Source organism: Sturnira hondurensis, unplaced genomic scaffold (genome assembly GCF_014824575.4).
Source record: "Sturnira hondurensis isolate 20B ecotype Veracruz unplaced genomic scaffold, ASM1482457v3 Scaffold0020579, whole genome shotgun sequence".
NCBI lineage: Eukaryota > Metazoa > Chordata > Mammalia > Chiroptera > Phyllostomidae > Sturnira > Sturnira hondurensis.
The window spans coordinates 1,633,779-1,654,898 of NW_028093210.1; the positions used below are offsets into that span (position 1 = coordinate 1,633,779).

General features: G+C 34.9%; 1 protein-coding gene across 2 annotated transcripts in view; it reads right to left on the reverse strand.

Moving 5' to 3' along the window:
* EPHA5 (EPH receptor A5) overlaps window positions 1-21,120 on the reverse strand; it is a 333,428-nt gene that overhangs the window by 76,438 nt on the left and 235,870 nt on the right. For both annotated transcript variants that reach the window (XM_037029906.1, XM_037029905.1), the window contains exons 7-8: window positions 15,649-15,808; window positions 10,996-11,101 (exon numbers count right to left, since the gene is read on the reverse strand). In XM_037029906.1, coding sequence (XP_036885801.1) covers window positions 10,996-11,101; window positions 15,649-15,808 — 266 coding nt within the window. The remainder of the gene's footprint in view (window positions 1-10,995; window positions 11,102-15,648; window positions 15,809-21,120) is intronic.

Genomic DNA, 21,120 nt, shown 5'->3' on the forward strand with positions numbered 1-21,120 from the left:
TAATGTAATTATGATGTACCTTGGTGTGTTCCTTCTTGGGTCCAACTTCTTTGGGACTCTCTGAGCTTCCTGGATTTCCTGGAAGTCTATTTCCTTTGCCAGATTGGGGAAGTTCTCCTTTATTATTTGTTCAAATAAGTTTTCCACTCATGGCTGTTTCTTTTCCCCTTCTGGTACCCCTAAAGATAGGTACCCCTATCTTTAAATGTTGGAACATTTAAAGATATCCTGGAGGTTCCTAAGCCTCTCCTCATTTTTTTGAATTCTTGTTTCTTCATTCTTTTCTGGTTGGATGTTTTGTTCTTCCTTCTGGTCCACTCCATTGATTTGAGTCCCAGTTTCCTTTCCATCACTATTGGTTTCCTGTGCATTTCCCTTCCCAAGATGGAGGCATAGATGGAAACACTGTGCCTTCTCCCACAACTAAGTTTGAATACAACGAAGGTTTAGTAAACAAAGATACAGCCAAAGAACAGAAAATTGAACTATATGGAAGTCCAACAACAATGAACCATTCAACCAGGACTGGTAAGAGGGGAAGAGCCAGCAGCGGAGCAGGGATAGGCAGAAAATATCCCCAGACCCAGGCACACAGCCAGCTGGGGTAGACCCAGTGAGGGTCTACCAGTGTGGACCACAGCCAGTGTGGACCCAGTGAGGGTGTGGGGCAGGCTGACTGTAGTCACACATTCGCGAGCAGATAAACCAGCAGAGGAGTAAACAGTGAGACAGACCAGCGGGCTGCTGCTGGCCCCAGCGGGTGAACCCAGTGAGTGCTCAAGTCAGCGGGCTGACTTCGGTTGCACATTCTCACACAGTGGGACAGACCACTTGGCCCCAGCAGCAGGAGGTGGCAGAGGGGGCCACCATTGCTTTTCTTGACCCCACCCCCACGTACAGAGTCACAACCCAGCAACTGAGTTGCCCCACCCTGCTGAACACCTAGGGCTCCCCTCCTTATATGTAACAGGCACAAACAGTCCAAAATATGGCTCAAGAAGAACTCAAAGCCCCAGAGCCAATAACTCTAAGCAAAAAAGAAATAGCAAACCACTCAGATGCACAGTTCAAAATACTGGTGATCAGGATGCTCACAGAACTGGTTGATTATAGTCACAAATTAGAGGAACATATGAAGGCTAAACTAATTGAAATGAAGGTTCATGCAAGTTTTAAAACAGAGCTCATCTTGAATAAATGTGGCTTTAAGCTGGTGTTTAAAATCATTTGGAATATTTTATTGTTCATTTTCTTCATTTCTCAGCAAGTGAGTATACCCCTAGATATGGCTCAGGAAACTAGCCAATTTCTTGTTCAATAGAGTTTTACCTTTTGGCACAGGGCAGTGCTATTGATTTTCTCTGTAGAGCTGGGTATCAAGTTCCCATGAGAGCCTGTGCTATTGTGGTCTCGGAGACACGTGGGAAGATTCTCAGAAACCGAACAGAGTCTTCCATCAGAGCCCAGCATCTTTTGGCATGTTCGATGTGTTAGCCTTTCAGGTGGGGATCACATTCTTAAAGAAATGGGGCTTCAGACAAAACATGTATTTTGCTCTTGTGATTAGTCTTTTGACCTGTGTTGTGATTAACACTTGAAATCTGTCTCTAGATTCTTTGCTCAAATAATTTTTAGCTTTCCAAATCAATGACATTAACTCGTTTCCAGTAACAGAGTCTTTTTTCTTCCAAATATTCATCTCCGTATAACTTCCTGAGTGTTACAGTGATGTTTACATGTTTGATCTGGGAGAAGCCACAGGTGGGATATTCAATAATGTTGAGCAATTGAGCCAGTAGCTCTCTTGGGTTCAGTTTCCTAGGAAGACTTGCTTCCCACAGTGGGCAATTAGTTGTTGCGATGCTCCTAGTCTTTCTGGCACTTCTCTGCCCTGATCCCCATTTGTCAATTATTAATAAATTATGAACTGTTCACTAATTATCTTTGATTCAGAGCCTTTGAAGAAAAAAAGCATGCAATCATGAGAAAATAGAAAGGATAACAACTCTCAGACAGTTAATCAATATACATGCCTAGATTTATTGCATTCTTATAAAGTTGCATCTATTGCTAATTCATAAACCACTGAGATTGCCTTTGATGAGCTCTTTTCTAAAATTCAGTGATTGCATGTGTGATTACAAATATTTGTCTATAATTATTTAAAAAAATAAAACAGTATTAGATTAAAATATAATTATAGTACTTTTTCTTATTAAAACTTATCAAGTTCTGAAAATAAATAATCCTAATTATATTAGAGATGCCAAATATATAAACATATCCGTGATGCATCTACTTTGAAAAGAATTAGGAGAGAAATACAAATATGTTGACGTGCATTGTTGTTTATAGACGCTAATGCTACTTGGGATCACCGGGTGCATCATCATACAGCCTAGCATACCTAGATGACAAATAAATAATGTAAGGTAGTGCGGGTTCCTTAACTCCTATGTAATATGTCATGAAAATCATTGCACTTATTTTGTGATGGCACCAAAATTTTCATTTTTGAGGAAGAAAAATATTTACAGGTTAAGTATTCTATTAGGCTTACATCAGAGTTTACTAACATTTTCCCTTTCCCACAATATCAACATTAATAAAGAAAATGTAAGAAAATATGTGAAATAGAGAGTAATCATTTATGAAATATTTATTCAATTAGGTTATTTGGTAGAACCACAGAAGTCTTTACCCTATAAATAGCTACTGGTGGTAGAAAAGAAAAGAGACTTACTCAATGTACCATTTAATTTTGTGGTTGAAATTGTTCAATGACATGAGACATACTAATATATTGTTCTAAGACTTCAGTTGCAAGGGATAATGTTTTGGCAAACAAAATTGAGGAGGCTTTTATGGCAGAAATAATAGTTGTTGTGGGTTTGGGCATGTAGGTAATTTTTAATATTGCAAGTTGAAAGAAAAAGGCACAGAGTGAGATCCTCTTTCTGTGTTCTCAGTTCACGTGCATCACATGGGATTCACCCTATCTTCAGGGTCAAGTGTTTGCCCCTGCGGTGCTGGGCCACACAGTGCAATTTCTCCGTCCTCTGCTTGGCGGAAGTCCCAGTGCTATGTATTGATGTACTCTGTGGCACCGTGCATCAGGTTTCTGTCACAGCCTGTGCCATGTGAGCTCTGAAAGTGATGGGCAGTAAAGGCTGGATTCTATACAGTGACCATTCCCCATTCAGTAATCCGATGATTGTCTGCTCTACTCTGTCTCATGGGCTATTTCTTCTCAGCTTCTTTTGGATGGATCTTTCTCTCCCTCACATCCCATCTCAATATCAGCATTCCACCCAAATAACTTCATTTGATTAGTGGCTTTAACTACCATTTGTAAGCCACAGCATTCTTGAAATCATTTGTCTCCAACCTCATAGCAGACACTGTCTTACCACCTGGATCTATAAGAGCCTGTTCTATACCTATTTTCAAAATCTCTGGAAGTTTTCATCTATACGATCTATGATTTTTTGGACTAAGCCACTTTAAATTTGGCATCTTTCATATGCAACCAAAGGAGTCCAGGTCAAAATACATATAGTGATAATGCTGGAAAAGTAGTTTGAAGCATATTTTCAAGAGTTTTGCACTCAATCTTCACTATTCCATTCATACATATGGTCACTGGATATCTATTGAGAACCTATTATGTAATTTGTGTTCAAGATGAGCACATGCCTATCAGGGACAAGTATATAAAATAATGACAAAACTAATTCAATTGGGAGACAAACGTTTTGAATGAAAGCAAATGTAAAATCAGCTAGCTTTCCACACAAAATCAAGAATGGTCATGGAGTTTGTGATATTTGATATATGTGATTCTTAGAATAAATCAAATTTAACAGGTGCAATTTTTATGTGAAGGTTACTAAAATCCAGTGTATTTCTTACTTTAGTGTCAGTGATAATTGACATAACTTTCTGAGAGGCATTTTATTCATATTACTGATTAGTAGGGAAGTTTTTAAAATGTTAATACCATTATTTTTAGCTACAGAGAATCAGTGAATTTGCACACAAGAGTTCAGATTTTTATCCAAATCATGGATATGAATAATTATAAGCCACTGATTGGGAAGTTCTTAATGAAGAGAAGGATTCTGAGGTCAGAGCTGGTTTCAAGCCTCTGGTCCTTACCAACTAACTGTACATAACAATATATGTACTAGACATTTACTGAGAAGGGGGAAAAACAAAGATAAACATACCTGTCATCTTGGGTCTTAGATTCTAGTAGGGTTGATAGGAAAAAAATCAACAGAAGAAAAATATAGGGTATATAATGGCAATTAGCATTATGAAGAGACATATCCAAACGAGGGGGGTCTAATGTGCAGCAGAAGGACTGATGGATCATCATTTTTCTAAGCTCAGTTAAGGGGCTGAGACTGAGCAAAGACTTGAAAGAAAGAGGAAGGCATGTGGTTCTCTGTGACAAGAACATTTTAGGTAGCATATAAAGCCAGTGCAAAAGCCTTGAGAATGGACTATTTTTATAGCACTCAAGAAACATAAAGAAGACAATTTTATAAAGTATAAACTGGAGATGGAACTAATACTTAGACATAGTGTTATAAGGTTACATGTGAAAACCCTGGAACAGTGCCTTGTGGTATGTAGCATGTAATTCATGCTAGAGAATATTATTATTATAAATATGATCATTGTATTACATTCATTAGGCAAGGATTCTTCTATGAGGGGTTTAGAATACTTCCCACTCTTTAAAAAGTTTTCACTTAAGAAGCTATTATGCTTTGATGTCAATTGTAGACAGAACTCTGGCACCTGTGTAAGTTAAATAATTGCATCCAAAACACCTGCATAATTATTTTATGTGACTCCAAATGAGCCTAAAGGATAGTTTCTTAGTCCAGTGGGTTTTCATCAAGCCATTGTTTTTCCTAACCTAAGAACAATGGCAGGCATGTGATAAGGACTCATATATTTCTTGAATTAACTAATCAAACTATCATTTTCGTCAAGGAAAAAAGTTACAGTGAAGGAAATGATTCTAATTTAAACTCTTCCTTTCATCCATAGCCACAGTATTTCTGTTTACAAAATTTTGTCCATTTGTCAGACTACAAAATTAAAGTACAGACAGTTTGAGAAAAAGTCACCGCCTTCTAATTCAACAGGACTGGAGCCTACTTGGTGTTTCATGAACAGCAAGTAGATGCTTAAGGTTTATAATGGCTGATTGCAAAGACTATATAATTTATAATTCACATGTTTACATGTAAAGATATATGAAAAAATACAAAGAAGCTAAATTTAATATTATTTTCAAATAATAAAAACCTTACAGCAGCATTTCATATGCATCTATTTTTTCTCACAATTCTCATGTGCCCTCAGTATCTTCAGTCCGACAGGTGAGCCTCCAATTATAGTGTCCATTGACCTGTGAACAATGCTTGCCTCAGAACACTATGAGACATTTCAAAGAGAAATAGAATTCTGTAGTTTTATGACAAACCACAGGATTTTAACATGACCAGGATAAACAAGGGATGATCTTTGGCCCAGAAAAATGGTTAATCTGTTTTTAGAGGCATTAACCCATTATTGAGACCAAGTGTATTATCTCAGGAACCTGGTGGTATTAAAGTCATTATATGCATAGCCTTGAAATCATGTCCCATTGCAGTTTCCAGAGATCCTTCCATCTTTTTGGAAGCTATGTGATTTTGTTGCAGTTTAAAACTTTTAAATTGGCAAACATCTTTATCTTTCTTGTGTTTAGAAACAAAAACATGTATGAATATGTGTGGCATGCGTGTGTATGAAGTGTGTGTGTGTCTTTAGCGACCGAGTATACATGTGGAATTAATTGAACTAGAAAAGCCAAAGCTCTATTTGCTCAACATTTAATTAAATTTGTGAACATGTAATAAATGAGGGATCAGAAACAAGGTATTAAAAATGTATTTTTTAATCCCAGGATCTTTATATGAGCCAAGTTAAAAAATGAAGTTTCTGTCCACAGGAAAAAAATTTCTCTGTATTTTCTATTTAACTAAATCTTGTTAACTTAAGCTTTATATTTGATAAGAAGTGTCCAATAATCAATTTCCAGAATGAAGCCCCATGTGTGAAATGGGAACACAGAGGAAAAAATGTCAACTAAATAATATCATGATCATCTTCAAAGAAAAGAAAACAGTGGGGAAGAACACAGTAATAGACTTTTTCAAATATAAACTGGAAGACTGTGAAAATGTCAATCTCGGGTGAAAGAATGATTGATTAAACAATTTGTACCTATAAAGTAATATAAAAGAGAAAACCACAAAATTAGGATATCATAAGAAAGTTATCAGGGTTCGATGCCATTGCTATTAAGAGAGAAAGATTAAGAATTGCAACATGCTGTGCATACAGGAAGTCTCATTTCTGTCCGTCCAGAGCAATTAGCTGGCAGCTTGCTGAGAACATGTCAATTGTTCTCTCATTCCAGGAAAACACCATTTAAATTAATGAGAAAGAAAGTAAAAAGGACCATCTGAAACTGGTGGAAAATGCTCTATGCAATGATTTTCAACCTTTTCACCTTATGATACATATTATTAATTACTAAAATTCTGTGACACACCAAATATATATATATATATATATATATATATATATATATATATATATATATATATTGCTGATTTGACCAAAAATAGAAATAATTTCAATTCATTCATACCAGATGGCTATTTGCTGGGTGTTTTCACTGTTTTGTTTGACCATTTAAAAGGGGAAAAGTCAGTTTCCCTGACTAAATAATTAGGTATTGCATGGTTTTAAAATTTTTGTTGAACACCAATTGAAAATTGCTGCTATATGGAATGTTTAACACCTTTATTTTTAAAACATGTCTTTTATTTATTTATTTATTTAAGATTTTATTTATTTATTTTTAGAGGAAGGGGGCAGGGAGAGAAATATCAATGTATGGTTGCTTCTGGTGCGTCCCCTTCTGGGAACTGCCTGCAACCAGGCATGTGCCCTGACTGGGAATGGAACCACCATTGCTTGGTTCGAAGGCCTGTGCTCAATCCACTGAGTTACACCAGCCAGGGATGTTTAACACCTTTAAACAGGAAGATCACACAAATTCTAAAAGTGAGAGAATCCTAAGATATTAAAACTCTTTTCCATTATTTCAATTTTGTTTTTTATTGTATATCTAGTCTTCATCATGTTTTTTCCATTACCATTTAGTCCCCTTATACTCTCCTCCCTTAAGCAATCACCTCACTGTTGTCCATGTCTATGAGACTTTTTCCTTTTGCTCAGTCCCCCCCACCCGCCCCTTCCCCACCAGCTGCCATGTGCTCTCCATCTACCAGTCTGTCTCTATTGTGCTTGTCCGTTCAGTTTGTTTGTTAGGCTTCAAGTAAGACCTTTTCCCTTCCAAGAAAGACACTTGCCTATATTACTTAAAATCGTATTTAAGTAGAGAGACTCCAAAATGTTTCTCCACAACAATTTTAGCCTGAAAAGATTAGAAAGTGTTTTATTTTATGTATTTTTATTTTTCAATGTGTTTTAGAATAAAAATTTATTTTTTCTTTTTTATTACGATTTTATTTCTTTATCTTTAGAGGGGAAGGGAAAGGGAGAGGGAGGGAAATATCAATGTATGGTTGCCTCTTGTGCGTCCCCTGTTGGGAACTGGCCTGCAACCCAGGCATGTGCCCTGACTGGGAATCAAACTGCGATCCTCTGTTTCGCAGGCCCATGCTCAATCCACTGAGCTGCACCAGCCAGGGATATTTTTTTCTTTTGAAATAGATCAGTCCCATAGTATTCAATGTGCTATAATTCTCACTTTTTTCTTTGGTCTGAATAAGAATACAAATTATCACTGAATATGGATTTTCAAGATACGTTTTCTTCTGGCTCCAAATGAGGATATAAATTGCTAATGAATATTATGTGAAAGTGCTATGTATATATTTATGCAACATATCAAAATTGATTTATCTATATCACCATTGAAGAATGAAATTACCTGCAATTAAAAGACTTTTTACTTAGAATCAGATATATAATTTACAAAATACTCAAGAGATTAAAAGTAATTAAAGGGTAAATTCCAAGTGAGAGGAATGTCCAAATGTGCTTATATTTTTGTATGTGCTTATAAATCCTATTTGGAACAGAGAACAGGGAGAAACATAAAATTTGTTGTTCTTAGACCATTCCTAGAACAGGTTTTTTCCAGTAACTTGCTAGTACTTAAAGATAATTTCCCAAATTTGTGTTAGCTTTTTATAATGATTCCTCATTTAGTTTTCATTGTATTTGACAAATGTTTACTGAATTAATTCAGTATATTACAAATTAAGTAAGATTTTCTTAGTTCAGGAAAAAATTGCCAAGTCTATTGCCTTGAATAAAAAGGGGAGAGTCCTTCAAGAATCATATTATTTAGCTTTTGAATAAGTAGACTTATTTAATACAAACAAAATAACTTGTCCATAAAAAGCAAAATATAATGGTCAAAGATGCTTCTATCATAAACAAATGCAACTTGAAATTTAGGAATGCACATTAAACAAAATGAATAAAACTCTTATTCAAAAATCTTTCTGGTAAAAAATATGCATCTCAGATTGTTTCCTTTAAACTGCAAATTCCTAGTTGTAGCATCATAGGCTAAATTTAAGAAAAATTTAGTATGAATCAACAATGCACAAATTAATAAGTTGTCATTTTAAAAAAATAATGTACTTCTGTAAGACAATGCTTCTCAAAATTTATCTTACCTCATTGCAAATTTAGTTATGCTGAAAATTTAAATTTGTGTCTTGCACATAGATGTGATTCCAGCATAACTCAGTAATTACACTAAATTCTAGTAATTCTTGTACAGGAAATTTGGGCACATATAGAACTTTTGTGTATGCATGTGTGCTAAGCTGTATTATCCTTTGATTACCAAATAATAGATAGATTGAACCTTCCCTCAAAAATTTTGCCTCATGCTACAGATGTAACAAAATTTATTGTGTTTATGTCAATTTTATGCATATGTTTGGGAAGAACATGTTCTGAAAACAGGGGCTTATTCACACACCGATAAGAATTCATACCTGTATGCCATTAATATATTACAATGTCTAGGTTAAATAAAGATAGTGTACTACATCTACAATAAAATACTTCATATACCAATTTGTCTTTTAATAAACCTATAAACACAAAAATTTATTAGATTCAAAACCTTCATTTATTCCTGCATGGTTGTTTATTTTTCCGAAGTGTGGGCCTACAAAATAAAATATCTTTCTTATGAACCCAATTCCCTAAAAATAAGTAATGTTTCTGGATTTATTGGAAAGGAAGAAATAACTCATATCTTAGTCAGAGTAAAGAGATTGTATTACAAACTTGCTCTGCAAATGTGTCATAGTTATCTACCCTTTAAGGTTGGAAAGATGTATTATGACATCATAGTTTTCTTAGTAGTTACAAGTCACTCAACCTAGTTATTTTATTTGATGAAAATCTGAGCAAAGTTTTTATTACAAGATTAGTGGAATTAGCTTATCTTCCAGAAAGCTTGGACAAAGGTAGAGAATTCTCTGCAGATGACTTTAGAGAGATCAGTTAATCATTAGGTACCCAGCTTTCTGGCTGAAAGAACCTTATTGTCCTCAATAGAACACAGCTTCCCAGGAAATTTCTAAAAATGCATCACTGCTATTTTAACATAAAAGTAAGCAATGGATTTCTACATATATTCTTAAGAAAACCCTGAATGCTCTTAAATGATAAGAACTAGGAAGGAATTTTCAAATCCAAAGAGAAAGAATATTCAAAGAAGTAGCAATGTTTTATTAAAGTAAATTGTTACTATGGTAATTTATGGATATAGTCATAAATCTTTTCAGAATATAATATGTGGTATATTGACAAGTACTAAATGTTGTATATTTATGACTTAATAGGTGCTAAAGAGTCAAAAGTAAATGAATACAAGAGTTACATAATCAATGTGAGTATTGATTTCCTCACTTTTTTTGGAGGTCTTACATTACATTTCACATATTTGTGCAGGTTTAAATATTTCCATGAAGACTTTCATCAAGCTTTCTATAATAGTCTAACATGGAAACATTTCTAAATGGACAGCTCTCATTATTGAATATATCTTCTAAGGATGGCCTAGATTAATGTGAAGATTTTTTGCTGTAGGAATAGAGTACAATGATATTCATGTTTGTCTGTTTGTTTACTTATTTTAGGAAAGTTGATTATGCTCAACTCTATGTCAGAAAAAACCTTCTACAAAAAAGTTCTTATTGGAGCTCCACCTATTTTATTTTTCTTCAAAATGAAAAATGTAGAGATGTTATACACATGTTAATTATGTATTGATAAAACATTCAATAAAATGTATTTTAAACCTTCCTATAATACTGTGATTAATGTATTGAGGTTCACAGCATCCAGAAGCTGAAAATAATCGTAGTCACTAAAAGGGCTGGGTGTGTCTCACACCGCTTGTTTACCAGAGTGCCTGCTTTGTATCTATCACAGTGTTAGAATAAAATGCTGGCTAACTGATCAGTCCCATTTCTCTGAATCTACCAGGCACAAGCACAGCCTTTCCCAAGTGCTGAAACTGAAGCAGGCAACCATTAATACTTTTGAGAGGAAAAAAAATGTCAAGCAAAAAAAACTATATAAGAAAAAGTTATGATTGCATTAAATACAGAATAAGCAGCAACAAGTTAGTACTATTCTCATGAAGAAAGCATACCCAACAAAGGGCAGTTGCGTGCTTAAAAGTTAGTGTTAACAGGGTCAAGGCAAGGTTTGAGAAATATCTCATACATCAAGGTTCTCCACGGATATGTGTAGTGGTCCCTTGACTTGTTTGGGGCTGTGCTTAATTAACAGACAAAGGGTCAGTTAAAGGCAGGGAAGAAAACAGTTGGAAAAGGAGAGAATCACAGTTTCCACTCTTACCTTCCACTGAGGAGGAAGCCGATAACCACTGCCAACAAAATGACTCCGACTGTCACAGACACAGCGATTATAGGAATCTGGCTTTGATCACTGGAGGCTGCAACTGCTGATAGAATACACAGAAAATGGAGCTTGTGGTTAATGTAATCATATGAATTCAAATAAGAGCTGCTTAATAGTCAGCGATCAATGCATGGTTTAAGCAATTCACCCACATTTACTGATATTTCCCTCTAATATCTTTTCTCAAAAGTGCATAATTGGAGGCATCTTTAGCAGAAAATATTTACTATCCAAATGGAAATTAAAAAACAATAACTAGGTCACTGATTATGTCCTTGTCATCATGTGTAATTATTTGAACAGCAGTCATCTAGGAATCTTAGGTTTGTATGACAAAATGCAACTTAATCCTTGATTTCAAACACTTTAATCTGAGTAGGAGGTGCTAAGTCTATGAGATTCAACATGTTTAGAATTTGCATGTGGCTCTTCTCTAGAAATACTTGTCTCATGACCTTAGATTGGACTTTTTTCAAATAAACAGAGATTAAAGTCCAACACAATGTGATTCTGACCTCAGTAAAGTTAAATGTCATATCACTATTCTGAATACAATTTTAGGCAGCATGATTCAAAACAGAGTATGGTCAGAAAGTATATTTTGTAAGTAGGACCCCTATTTGAAAAATATCAAGACATACATTTAGAACTAAGTCTGCAAAAAAGTTAGATTTGTTCACATTATTTTTTTTTCTTAAAATATATGGATTTAAGAGACAAATACCATATGATCTCACCTTTAACAGGAACCTAAACAACAAAACAAACCAGCAAGCAAAATACAACCAAAGACACCGAAATAGAGAATAGCCTGACAGATGAAATACTTTATATTTTAAAAATACAATTATAATAATGAAAGGAATATGGACAGGATTAAATAGCTATACCTAAATAATCAGGAAAATATTTCTTTGTACTAATGACTGAATCCAATTAAAATAAGAAACTCAGAGAGTAAAATACATTTTGCTAATGTTCTCAAGAAACTCTCAACAGGATACCCTGGAATGCTTACAGTTTAATGGAAATCATTTTGATAAATTCAGAGTAGCTTCAGTTCACCTCCAAGAACAACTGCAAGTCATCAAAATTAATAGCAACACTATTTTCCACATTTTGTTTTTACAAGGTCTTAAATCTTGGGCCAAATCTTGGCCCAGAGAAGTGTTGGATTTCCAAAACACTTCTCTTTCTATTCTTGTCACCTGTCCCTTGATTCTTCCTAACCCAAACTGACAGACACTCTGACCATATTCTTGCACTGATCTACACTTGCTGTGCATTCAGGCCACTCCTCAGAGCCCAATATCATTGGCACTGGGCACATGTACAACAACAAAAAAAGAAAACCTATTATTTAAAATCTAAATCTATGATCCTATTTAACCCCTTCTTGAAATATGATAGTTGCAATTTAATGGCTCTTCACCCTGTTTTCTCCTATTCCTTTATACTGAGGTCTGTGGTAGGTGTTTTAGTACTAGTGAGCAGTATAAATAGGGTAGGGAAAAAAAAAACAAAACCACTATCACTAATAGACTTTCCTACAATTTGTTTTAGTAATCTCTAAACACAGATTACTTATACCATAGATTTTTCTCAGTTTTGTCTTTCTTTTTGAAAAGAACATTTTTCTCTCTGTTTCTAGAGAAAATCGTGCAAATGTGGCCCATATAAGTTATTTGGATTGGGCTCCAATTGCTACTCCAATGCTTTTGGGTCTTTATGGGTCTTTCTCATATTCTCAGTGCACAAAACCATTCCCCCTGCTTACGCTTTAGGAATGTCAAACTTTATAAATAAAAGAAAGTGATCGAGTCCACGCTCCATTGTTAAATACAATTGCATAGACTTTTGCTTTACCTAATTCCACTGTTAGAGCCCTTCCTGCTTCTCCCAAGATGTGCCTTCAAAGATCTCCCTCAAAAAAAGTGCTCATTTCCTCTCATCCTCACTTCCTTTTTGTTTACTTTTCTGCTACTCTCAGGCCAGAACACATATTTCCTCTTCGAGGAAACAAATTCTTATGCCTAAATTTAGTGACATCAGTTCAACTTGAGTTTGAAAACAGGTTCAATATTTACTAGACATATGGGCCACGGTAACGATTTAACCATGTAAATTCTCATTTCACTAATGTCTAAATAGGGATAATTTCCTGGAATGATCATAGTTCTTTTAAGATTAGAGATTACACAGATAAAGCACTAGGGTAGTACTTCAACTATTGCAGGCTTAAATAAATTGTAAAGATTGTTTCTACATATTGTTATCTTCTGTTTTATTTGCCATCCTTATTTTTCCTATTTTTCAGTATATCGACTGACTGATCTAGACCTATACTCTTCATCTGAGACCCAATTTTATTAAGGTCTCTGAAACTTCTCTTATGCCTTTGAGCTCTATGCATGATGTATTTGCTAAATGCAACGGGTACTTCTCCATTCACCTCCATGTGCAATACAAAGGTATGTGACCTTGTGGACTATATAGCTCATTTTTCAACCTCTCCTCTTCTTGAGTTCCATAACATCAGGTGAGCCATATTATCTTCTTCCCACTCTGAAGCACTGCTTTTTCAGGTTTGTTGGTCCCACATTCTATTTCCACACCTTATGAGTGAGCGGTTCCTGAAAAATGCTGGCTCCTGATTATCTATACTTCTCTCATTTTCTATCTTTCTTTCTTCCTACATCCTTTTCAACCTCCCTCTCATAAATACTTCTTTGCTCCATGACACCAGTTAACTATAAATTGGAGAGTTAGGGAGTCCCAAATATATGTCTCCAACTCTTATGTCTCTTCAAAACACCACTGTTTTTTGAAAAGACTGTTTTCCTTTATTTAGATTTTATTTTCATATTAAAATGAACTTGTATAAAATTATCCCTAATACTACATCTATCTTCAAGAGCCTTAAAATCCATCCATAAATAAACATATGATAAATCAAACCAGACAAATTCAATCTCCTTTTTAACTACCACTAAATTTTCTTAGCGCCTACTTACCTATTAACTGCCAAATACCAAATATTTTTGTGTGTTTTTTATGGTTTGTTCATGTTTTATGTTTTTTTCCCTAATACCACATTCACCAATTTGATTAAAATCTGCTAGAAAATATATGCAGGTCTTTCAAAGACGAAGGTTTTAAAGTTTGTAAAGTCATACGACTAGAATATGATCCACAGTGTTTTAAGTGTTTTCTTTGCCTCCAAAGTACACACATACAATGTTCAAAAATGTAGCTTTAACCTTGTTTCTCTGATCAAGAAATTAATAGGTACTTACTACCTAAGGGAGAAAATTCTGAGTGTCTCCCAGTGTGGTTGGGAAACCACACAAGCAGTATGTACTACTAATGATACCAAAATGGAAACAAGGCCTATGAGAGTGGCCAGTTTATATAACAAGCCTTTTGTCAGAAATCTAGTTTAGGGTACAAGGTGTGAGGTTAAATCATCAATCCATTGCCAATATAAAAACTTTGAGACTAATTTATTCTTTGTTAAAGAACTTTTCTGAATAGTATTAAGTGTTCAAATATCAATTAAACCTCAGACGTAAGATTTTTGCATAGAAATATAACTTATAATTTTGACATGGTACCCTCGTCTTCATAAAATTAAATAACACTTAAGGAGCTACTTTTAAATAAGAAAAAGTTATTTTCTAGATAATTTAGTCAAACATGCTCTGAAAGAATATACTTGATTTTTCTAAGTATCTGTATTTTATAGGTTTACTAAAATTTTAATTTAATGATTTTTCTAATCATTATGAAGTAAAAAATCTGATAAGTAAGCTCTCATTTTGTTGGTTTTCAAGAGGAGGGAGTATGCATTTTATTTTATTTCAGAATCACTAATTTTTATATAACTTGGCTTTTTATATTGTGTATAATTATATACATATAAATAAGGAAGTTATTATCTTCCTCTAATCCTGCTTTTAAAGACAAGTAATTAAAATATTTTGTTTAACATTAAATAAAAAAATTTTTTCCCATTAAATGGAAAAAATTTTGCTATTTTATGGCACAAATGGCATAAAAATGGTTTTCCATAAAAATGGCACAAAAATAGTTTTCCAGAAATATTTCCATATCCTTTATCTACAGATACTGCCAGGGATTTTGCTTTTTTAGAAACAATCAGATTAGTTTCTGCGAGCACTGTATTCTTGCCAAATTCAATACTAAGGAAAGCTCTCTATGGAGTTTTCATAGAAAGACTAAGCCTCATAGCATTGTTCAATAAACCAAGTAAAAGGTAAATGGCCATAATTCAATAAAGTATGGGAGCAGAGACAAGAAATTCTTTAAAAGCAAGGTTTAAACATTTCTTGAGGGTCTCCTGAGGTTTCATCCCTCAGTAGAATTAATCCGATGAGGAGTAGGGACCAAAGTGTTAACCTGCTAACCAACCAGAACAGTATGACACAGCCTTCCTACCTGAAAGGGTCATGCGTGGGAAAGAGAGAAGGAGGGAAGACTGACAGAATGCCTGGGGAGAGTATTGATCCACTGGCTCTTTTCTGGGAACCATTACAGAGATATGAGTTGACAGTAATTAAAATGACTTACACACTGGGATGGTTTCAAACTCAAATCTTCGACTGAAGACACCGTAGCCTGCTGCTGTACGGGCTCGAATTTGGAAGATGTACACTGAAGCTGGTTTCAAGCCCTCTGCAGTTATAGTTGTCTCTTTAGATTTGATGATCGTGTAGCTGGTCTCTTGGTCCTTGGATGAATCATGTACATGCAACAAAAAAGTCAACATATGAATTACTGATGACAGCAAAACTTAGAATCATAGATAAGAAAACAAATCAGAAACTAATACATTTGTTCTTGGTACAAATACAATGTTTTAGGAAAAAAGCACATACGCAGTCTAGGTGTGCTAGTTATAACGTTGTCTGGAGCTCATACGTGGTAGGTGACAGATTCTTCATCTGTCATACTCACCTGTCATCCATGTATCATCTGTCATCTGTCCTCTATCATATTCACCTTTGGCAAAAATAAATTTGCAAATTTAAAATACATTTTGAAGGAGATAAATTATTTTACATACTCTATTTTAGTACTGTTGTTTTGTGCTTCTTTATATCATAAAAATGTCCTACTGGAGCATATTGAACATGCTGTCTGTTCATAGAAAGAGGTGACAGTGCCCCATAGACTGCCAGGTGAGACTCACGCTTTATATCTTTAGTGAACTTGATCCAAAATCATATGAAGGGCTTGGCAGAAGGAATGAGAACTTCACTGGAGAACTTTCATTTCAGTCTCTTAAGTCTAAATGAGTATTTTTAAAAATGTATATGAGCAATTTTTTTCATTTAAAAAACATTATTTTACTAATTTGGAACCTTTTTAAGTGAGTAGTGAATGGAGATAGAGGACAAACAAAATCATTGGAAAGATAGTTTGGAAATATACAAAAGAGGAACTGTTCTATTGTGATTGCTGGGTAGAGTCTAGGCTAACACCTGTAACTCCTTGTGTCTCTGAAGTTACTATGATGAATATAAAATCTTAGATTTATAAAAATTTGGAGCACACAGTCCCTGTTTTGAATCTTCTCCTGCATATTTTTCTCTGTGAATTCTTGACTAAGCTTGTCTCTCCCTTAAGGAGTTTCCATATCTAATACATCATTCTTTCTATCTAATTTGATGGAAATTAAAGGATAAATTAAAGTATTGGTTACACATTCCTTTATCTTTTTTTTAAAGAATTGCCCTTTAATTACAATAACTTGATTGATGTATTGTAAACCATCGTTTTCAAAACATTTCAGGGAATTTTGTGTTTACAAATAGAGCCATGCATTGATTTTTCTGTTTTTTAGATCTGCCCTGGCTGGTGTAGCTCAGTAGATTGAGTGTGGGCCTTCGAACCAAAGGATCACAGCTCGATTCCCAGTCAGGGCACGTGCCTGGGTTCCAGGCCTGTTCTCAGCAGGGGGTGCATGAGAGGCAACCATACATTGATGTTTTTCTACCTCTTTCCCTTCTTCTTTAAAGATAAATAAATAAAATCTTTTAAAAAAATCTAATGGAAATAACATGTAAAGTCTTTTTTATCCTAAGAGAAAAATTACTAAAAACAAGGATATAAAATTCATTTCTCAAGCAATCTATAAGGAATACGGTTATTATTTAACCTTCACAGTGCTATTCAAATGCAAAATGAAAGCAAACCACACTCCTTCTCCCTTGAAGTCTACAATCAATCGCAGCATGCCACATGCATTACTTTGATGAGAACACTGAAATCACCTGCTAAAACACAGCCAGTCCATTCTAATTTTTATCTCCAGCTTTAACTCAGTAAAATTAGGGTAGATAATTAATGTCTGGATATTCTCAGAAATGTTGTAAAAATAAAATAGATAATGCATATGAAAACACTCACTAAACTAAAATATGTGTTTTGTCATAATTACAATTTTAATTTTTTAATAATTTGACACATCAAGTCAGCTTCTATCTATGCATACTACCACCATTACAATGTAAAATACTCTTATAAACATTCTTTTATGGCAGTTTTATTATTCATCATTGAATATCATCAAACATATAAAATTATTTGTGGTTTAGGTATATTCTAACTTCTCTCTTTTTTTTAAACAGATTTTATTTATTTATCTTTAGAGGGGAAGGGAAGGAGAAAGAGAGAGAAATATCAATGTATGGTTGCCTCTCGTGAGTCCCCTGCTGGGAACTGGCCTGCAACCCAGGCATGTGCCTTGACTGGGAATTGAACCACGATCCTCTGGTTCACAGGCCTGCGCTCAATCCACTGAGCTACACCAGCCAGGGACTCTAACTTCCTTCTTAATGAGTATAATTTCTAATACTGGTCTAATGTCTAATTCAAATAGGTTTCCTGATTAATTCCATGCAAACAATTGATCTTTATATTTGTTAGCACAAAGATTAATATAGTACCTAATCTTTAAAGTGTTTAGGATTTTTAAAGAATCTTCCAAAGGATTGAAAGTAGATAATTACTTTCAGTCGAGATTGAAGTGTATGTAGACACATTTTATCTCCTTGCACAGCCATCAGAAACATCATAAATAACTTCAAAAGAGAAAACAACCAGAGCTACCAGAAAAATTGAACTGTATGGAAGTCCAGTAACCAAAAATTTAAAGAAGATATATTCACCCACACTCACACATGGCAGATAAAAATAGTGGGGAGCACCTGGCAAGCAAATGACCCCAGACCCAGGCTAATCTGTGCAGCCCAGGGTTCCAGCACCTGGAAAGTAAAGCCTCATAACTTCTGGCTATAAAAACCAGTGAGGATTAAGGTGGCAGAAGAAACTGCCAGTCTCACAGGAGAGTCTGTTTAAAGGACCCACACAGTCCTTGAACTTGCGCGAACTTATGCACCCATTCTAGAACTCAGCACCAGGGTAGCAGCTAGAAGGGTGTCAGTGACATACCAGAAGTGGGGGCAGTGAGTGCAAATGTGGCAAGAGCGACCAAAAAGCATTGTTCGCTCTTTGATCCCTCCCCCATATATAGCACCATAAAATGGTTAAGAGGGTTGCCCTACACTGGCAAATACCTAAGGCTCTGCCCCTTACAATCTAATAGGTATGTCAAGAAAGGGGGTGAGAGAACCTCTACCTAATACACAGACACAAACACAGGGAGGATTCCAAATTGAGGAGAAAAAGAAATATGACCCAAATGAAAGAACAGAACAATACTTGAGAAAAAGAGCTAAGTGAAACAGAGATAGCCTACCTATCAGATGTAGAGTTCAAAACACTGGTGATAAGGATGCTCAGAGAATCTTTTGACCATGGCAAACACATAAGTGAAGAAATGAGGACTACAGTAAAGAAATCAAAGAAAAATTCGCAGGAAACCGACAGTGAAGGAAGGAAGCCAGGTTTCAAACTACAGTTTGGAACATAAGGAAGAAATAAATAATCAACCTGTACAAAATGAAGAAACAAGAATTAAAAAAAAAAACAAGAAGAGAATGAAGAAGGCTCTGGGACATCTCCAATTATGCAAACATCCAAATGATAGGGATGCCAGGAGAAGATAAAGGGCAGGAAATTGAAAAACACACTTACTTGAAAAAATGAAAGAAAACTTCCTTAATTTGGAGAAGGAAATATACAAGTACATGAATCACAGAGAGTACCAAACAAGTTGGTCCCAAAGAGGACCACACCAAGACACATCATAATTACAATGCCAAAGGTTAAAAGTAAAAATAGAATCTTAAAAGTAATGAGAGAAAAGCACAGAGTTACCTACAAAGGAGTTCCCATAAAACTGTCAGCTGATTTCTCTAAGGATACTTTGTGGGCAAGAAAAGACTGGTAAGAAGTATTCAAAGGAATAAAAAGCAAGGACCTACAACCAACATTACTTTACCCAGCAAAGCTATCATTGAGAATAGAAGGGCAGATAAACTGCTTCCCAGACAAGGTAAAACTAGAGTTCATCATCACCAAGCCAATATTACATGAAATGTTAATGGTACTTATTCACAAAAAAGATCAAAACTGTGAATAGTAAAATGAGAACAAACTCACAACTATCAATGACTGAATACAAAAAGAAAATAAAACAAACAAGTAAACAACTAGAACAGGAACAGGATCACAGAATTGAGATCACATGGGGGGGCTATTAGCAGGTGGGAGGAAGCAGGTAAGTGGGGAAAGGTACAGGGAAGAAGAAGCATAGTTGGTAGGTACAAAATAGACAAGGGGAGGTTAAGAGTAGTATGGGAAATGGAAAAGCCAAGGAACTCATATGTACAATCCATGGCCATGAACTAAGGGGGGAGATGCTGGAGGTAAGATGGACACTGTGCAGAGGGGACAAAGGGGAACATGGGGACAACTGTAATAGCCTGATCAATAAAATATACTTAAATATAAAAACGAACATGTAATATGAATATACAACTTTTATAAATAAAAATAAAGTAGATGATTAAATATCTTGTAAAACTTTACCTAATAATGTACTTTTCTCCATTTATGGACCTCTGTCACCTACTCTAATGCCCCTTTTACATGCTAAGGAGACAGAATTAGAAAAGCAGGCATTATCTTGATGTGTTCCTTTAAAAGAGGTAAATAGCTTCTATAAACTAATGAGGTTACTGATGTTCTGAGTAGGCTAAGATTGTGAGTGAATGAATATGCAAGACTTTCTCAATAGTACTTTACTTTGCAGTTTGGCTGTGATTAAGGTGGTAATTTTTAGTTAGAAATGATAAAATATCTGTTTGCTAATATTTGCAAATTTTTTAAAGGGAATTTGAGTTAGAGAACTCTAGACAAGACTAAAGTTAAAATTCTGATATATTTCATAGTTATGATTTTTACATAAAGTATTAACATTTATAATGTAGAGAAGATGCTCTATTCATGAAAGAGCACAGGAATATCCATGTGAGAATTTCAGCCACATAATTCAAGTATGTGTGTAAATGGGAGTACACAACTCATCCTCAGTATTTTCTTTCATATGTTAACTACAAAAAGCCCTTCAAAGTGGGAAGCAATGAACATTTACTTGAAGTCAAAGAACAGCTATTCAGTAAAGCACTGATTCAGGCAGAAGCTCAAGTACTGTTCTGATTAGGAGACAAGTGTGAGGGGATATTATGAGAAAGGAAGAAGAGCAATTCCATCAATAGAAGGAAGGCATTTCTATTGATGCAAATAATCTAACAAAGTTATGTCAACTCTAAAACTTTTTTTTTTTAATTTTCAGATTGGTAGTCATCAGACCAATAGTCATATGTGTTCTGGTTATCTTTACAAAGTGTTCTTTGGGACACAATATTGCTTTAGGCCTATTCCAAAGGTTATTATTTGTCCTGTTTTAACATTTCAAAGGTTCCAGGCCCAAGGTGTGCAAGGCCTTTCCTCTGGCAAGGCAGCTCGGGCCCCAGTTTTATGTGGCTCCATCTTTTAATTTTGACATTTAAAACAGGATGAAATTATTCATGAAGAGCACGTGAGCACATAGAGAGAGATGGAGATAATATA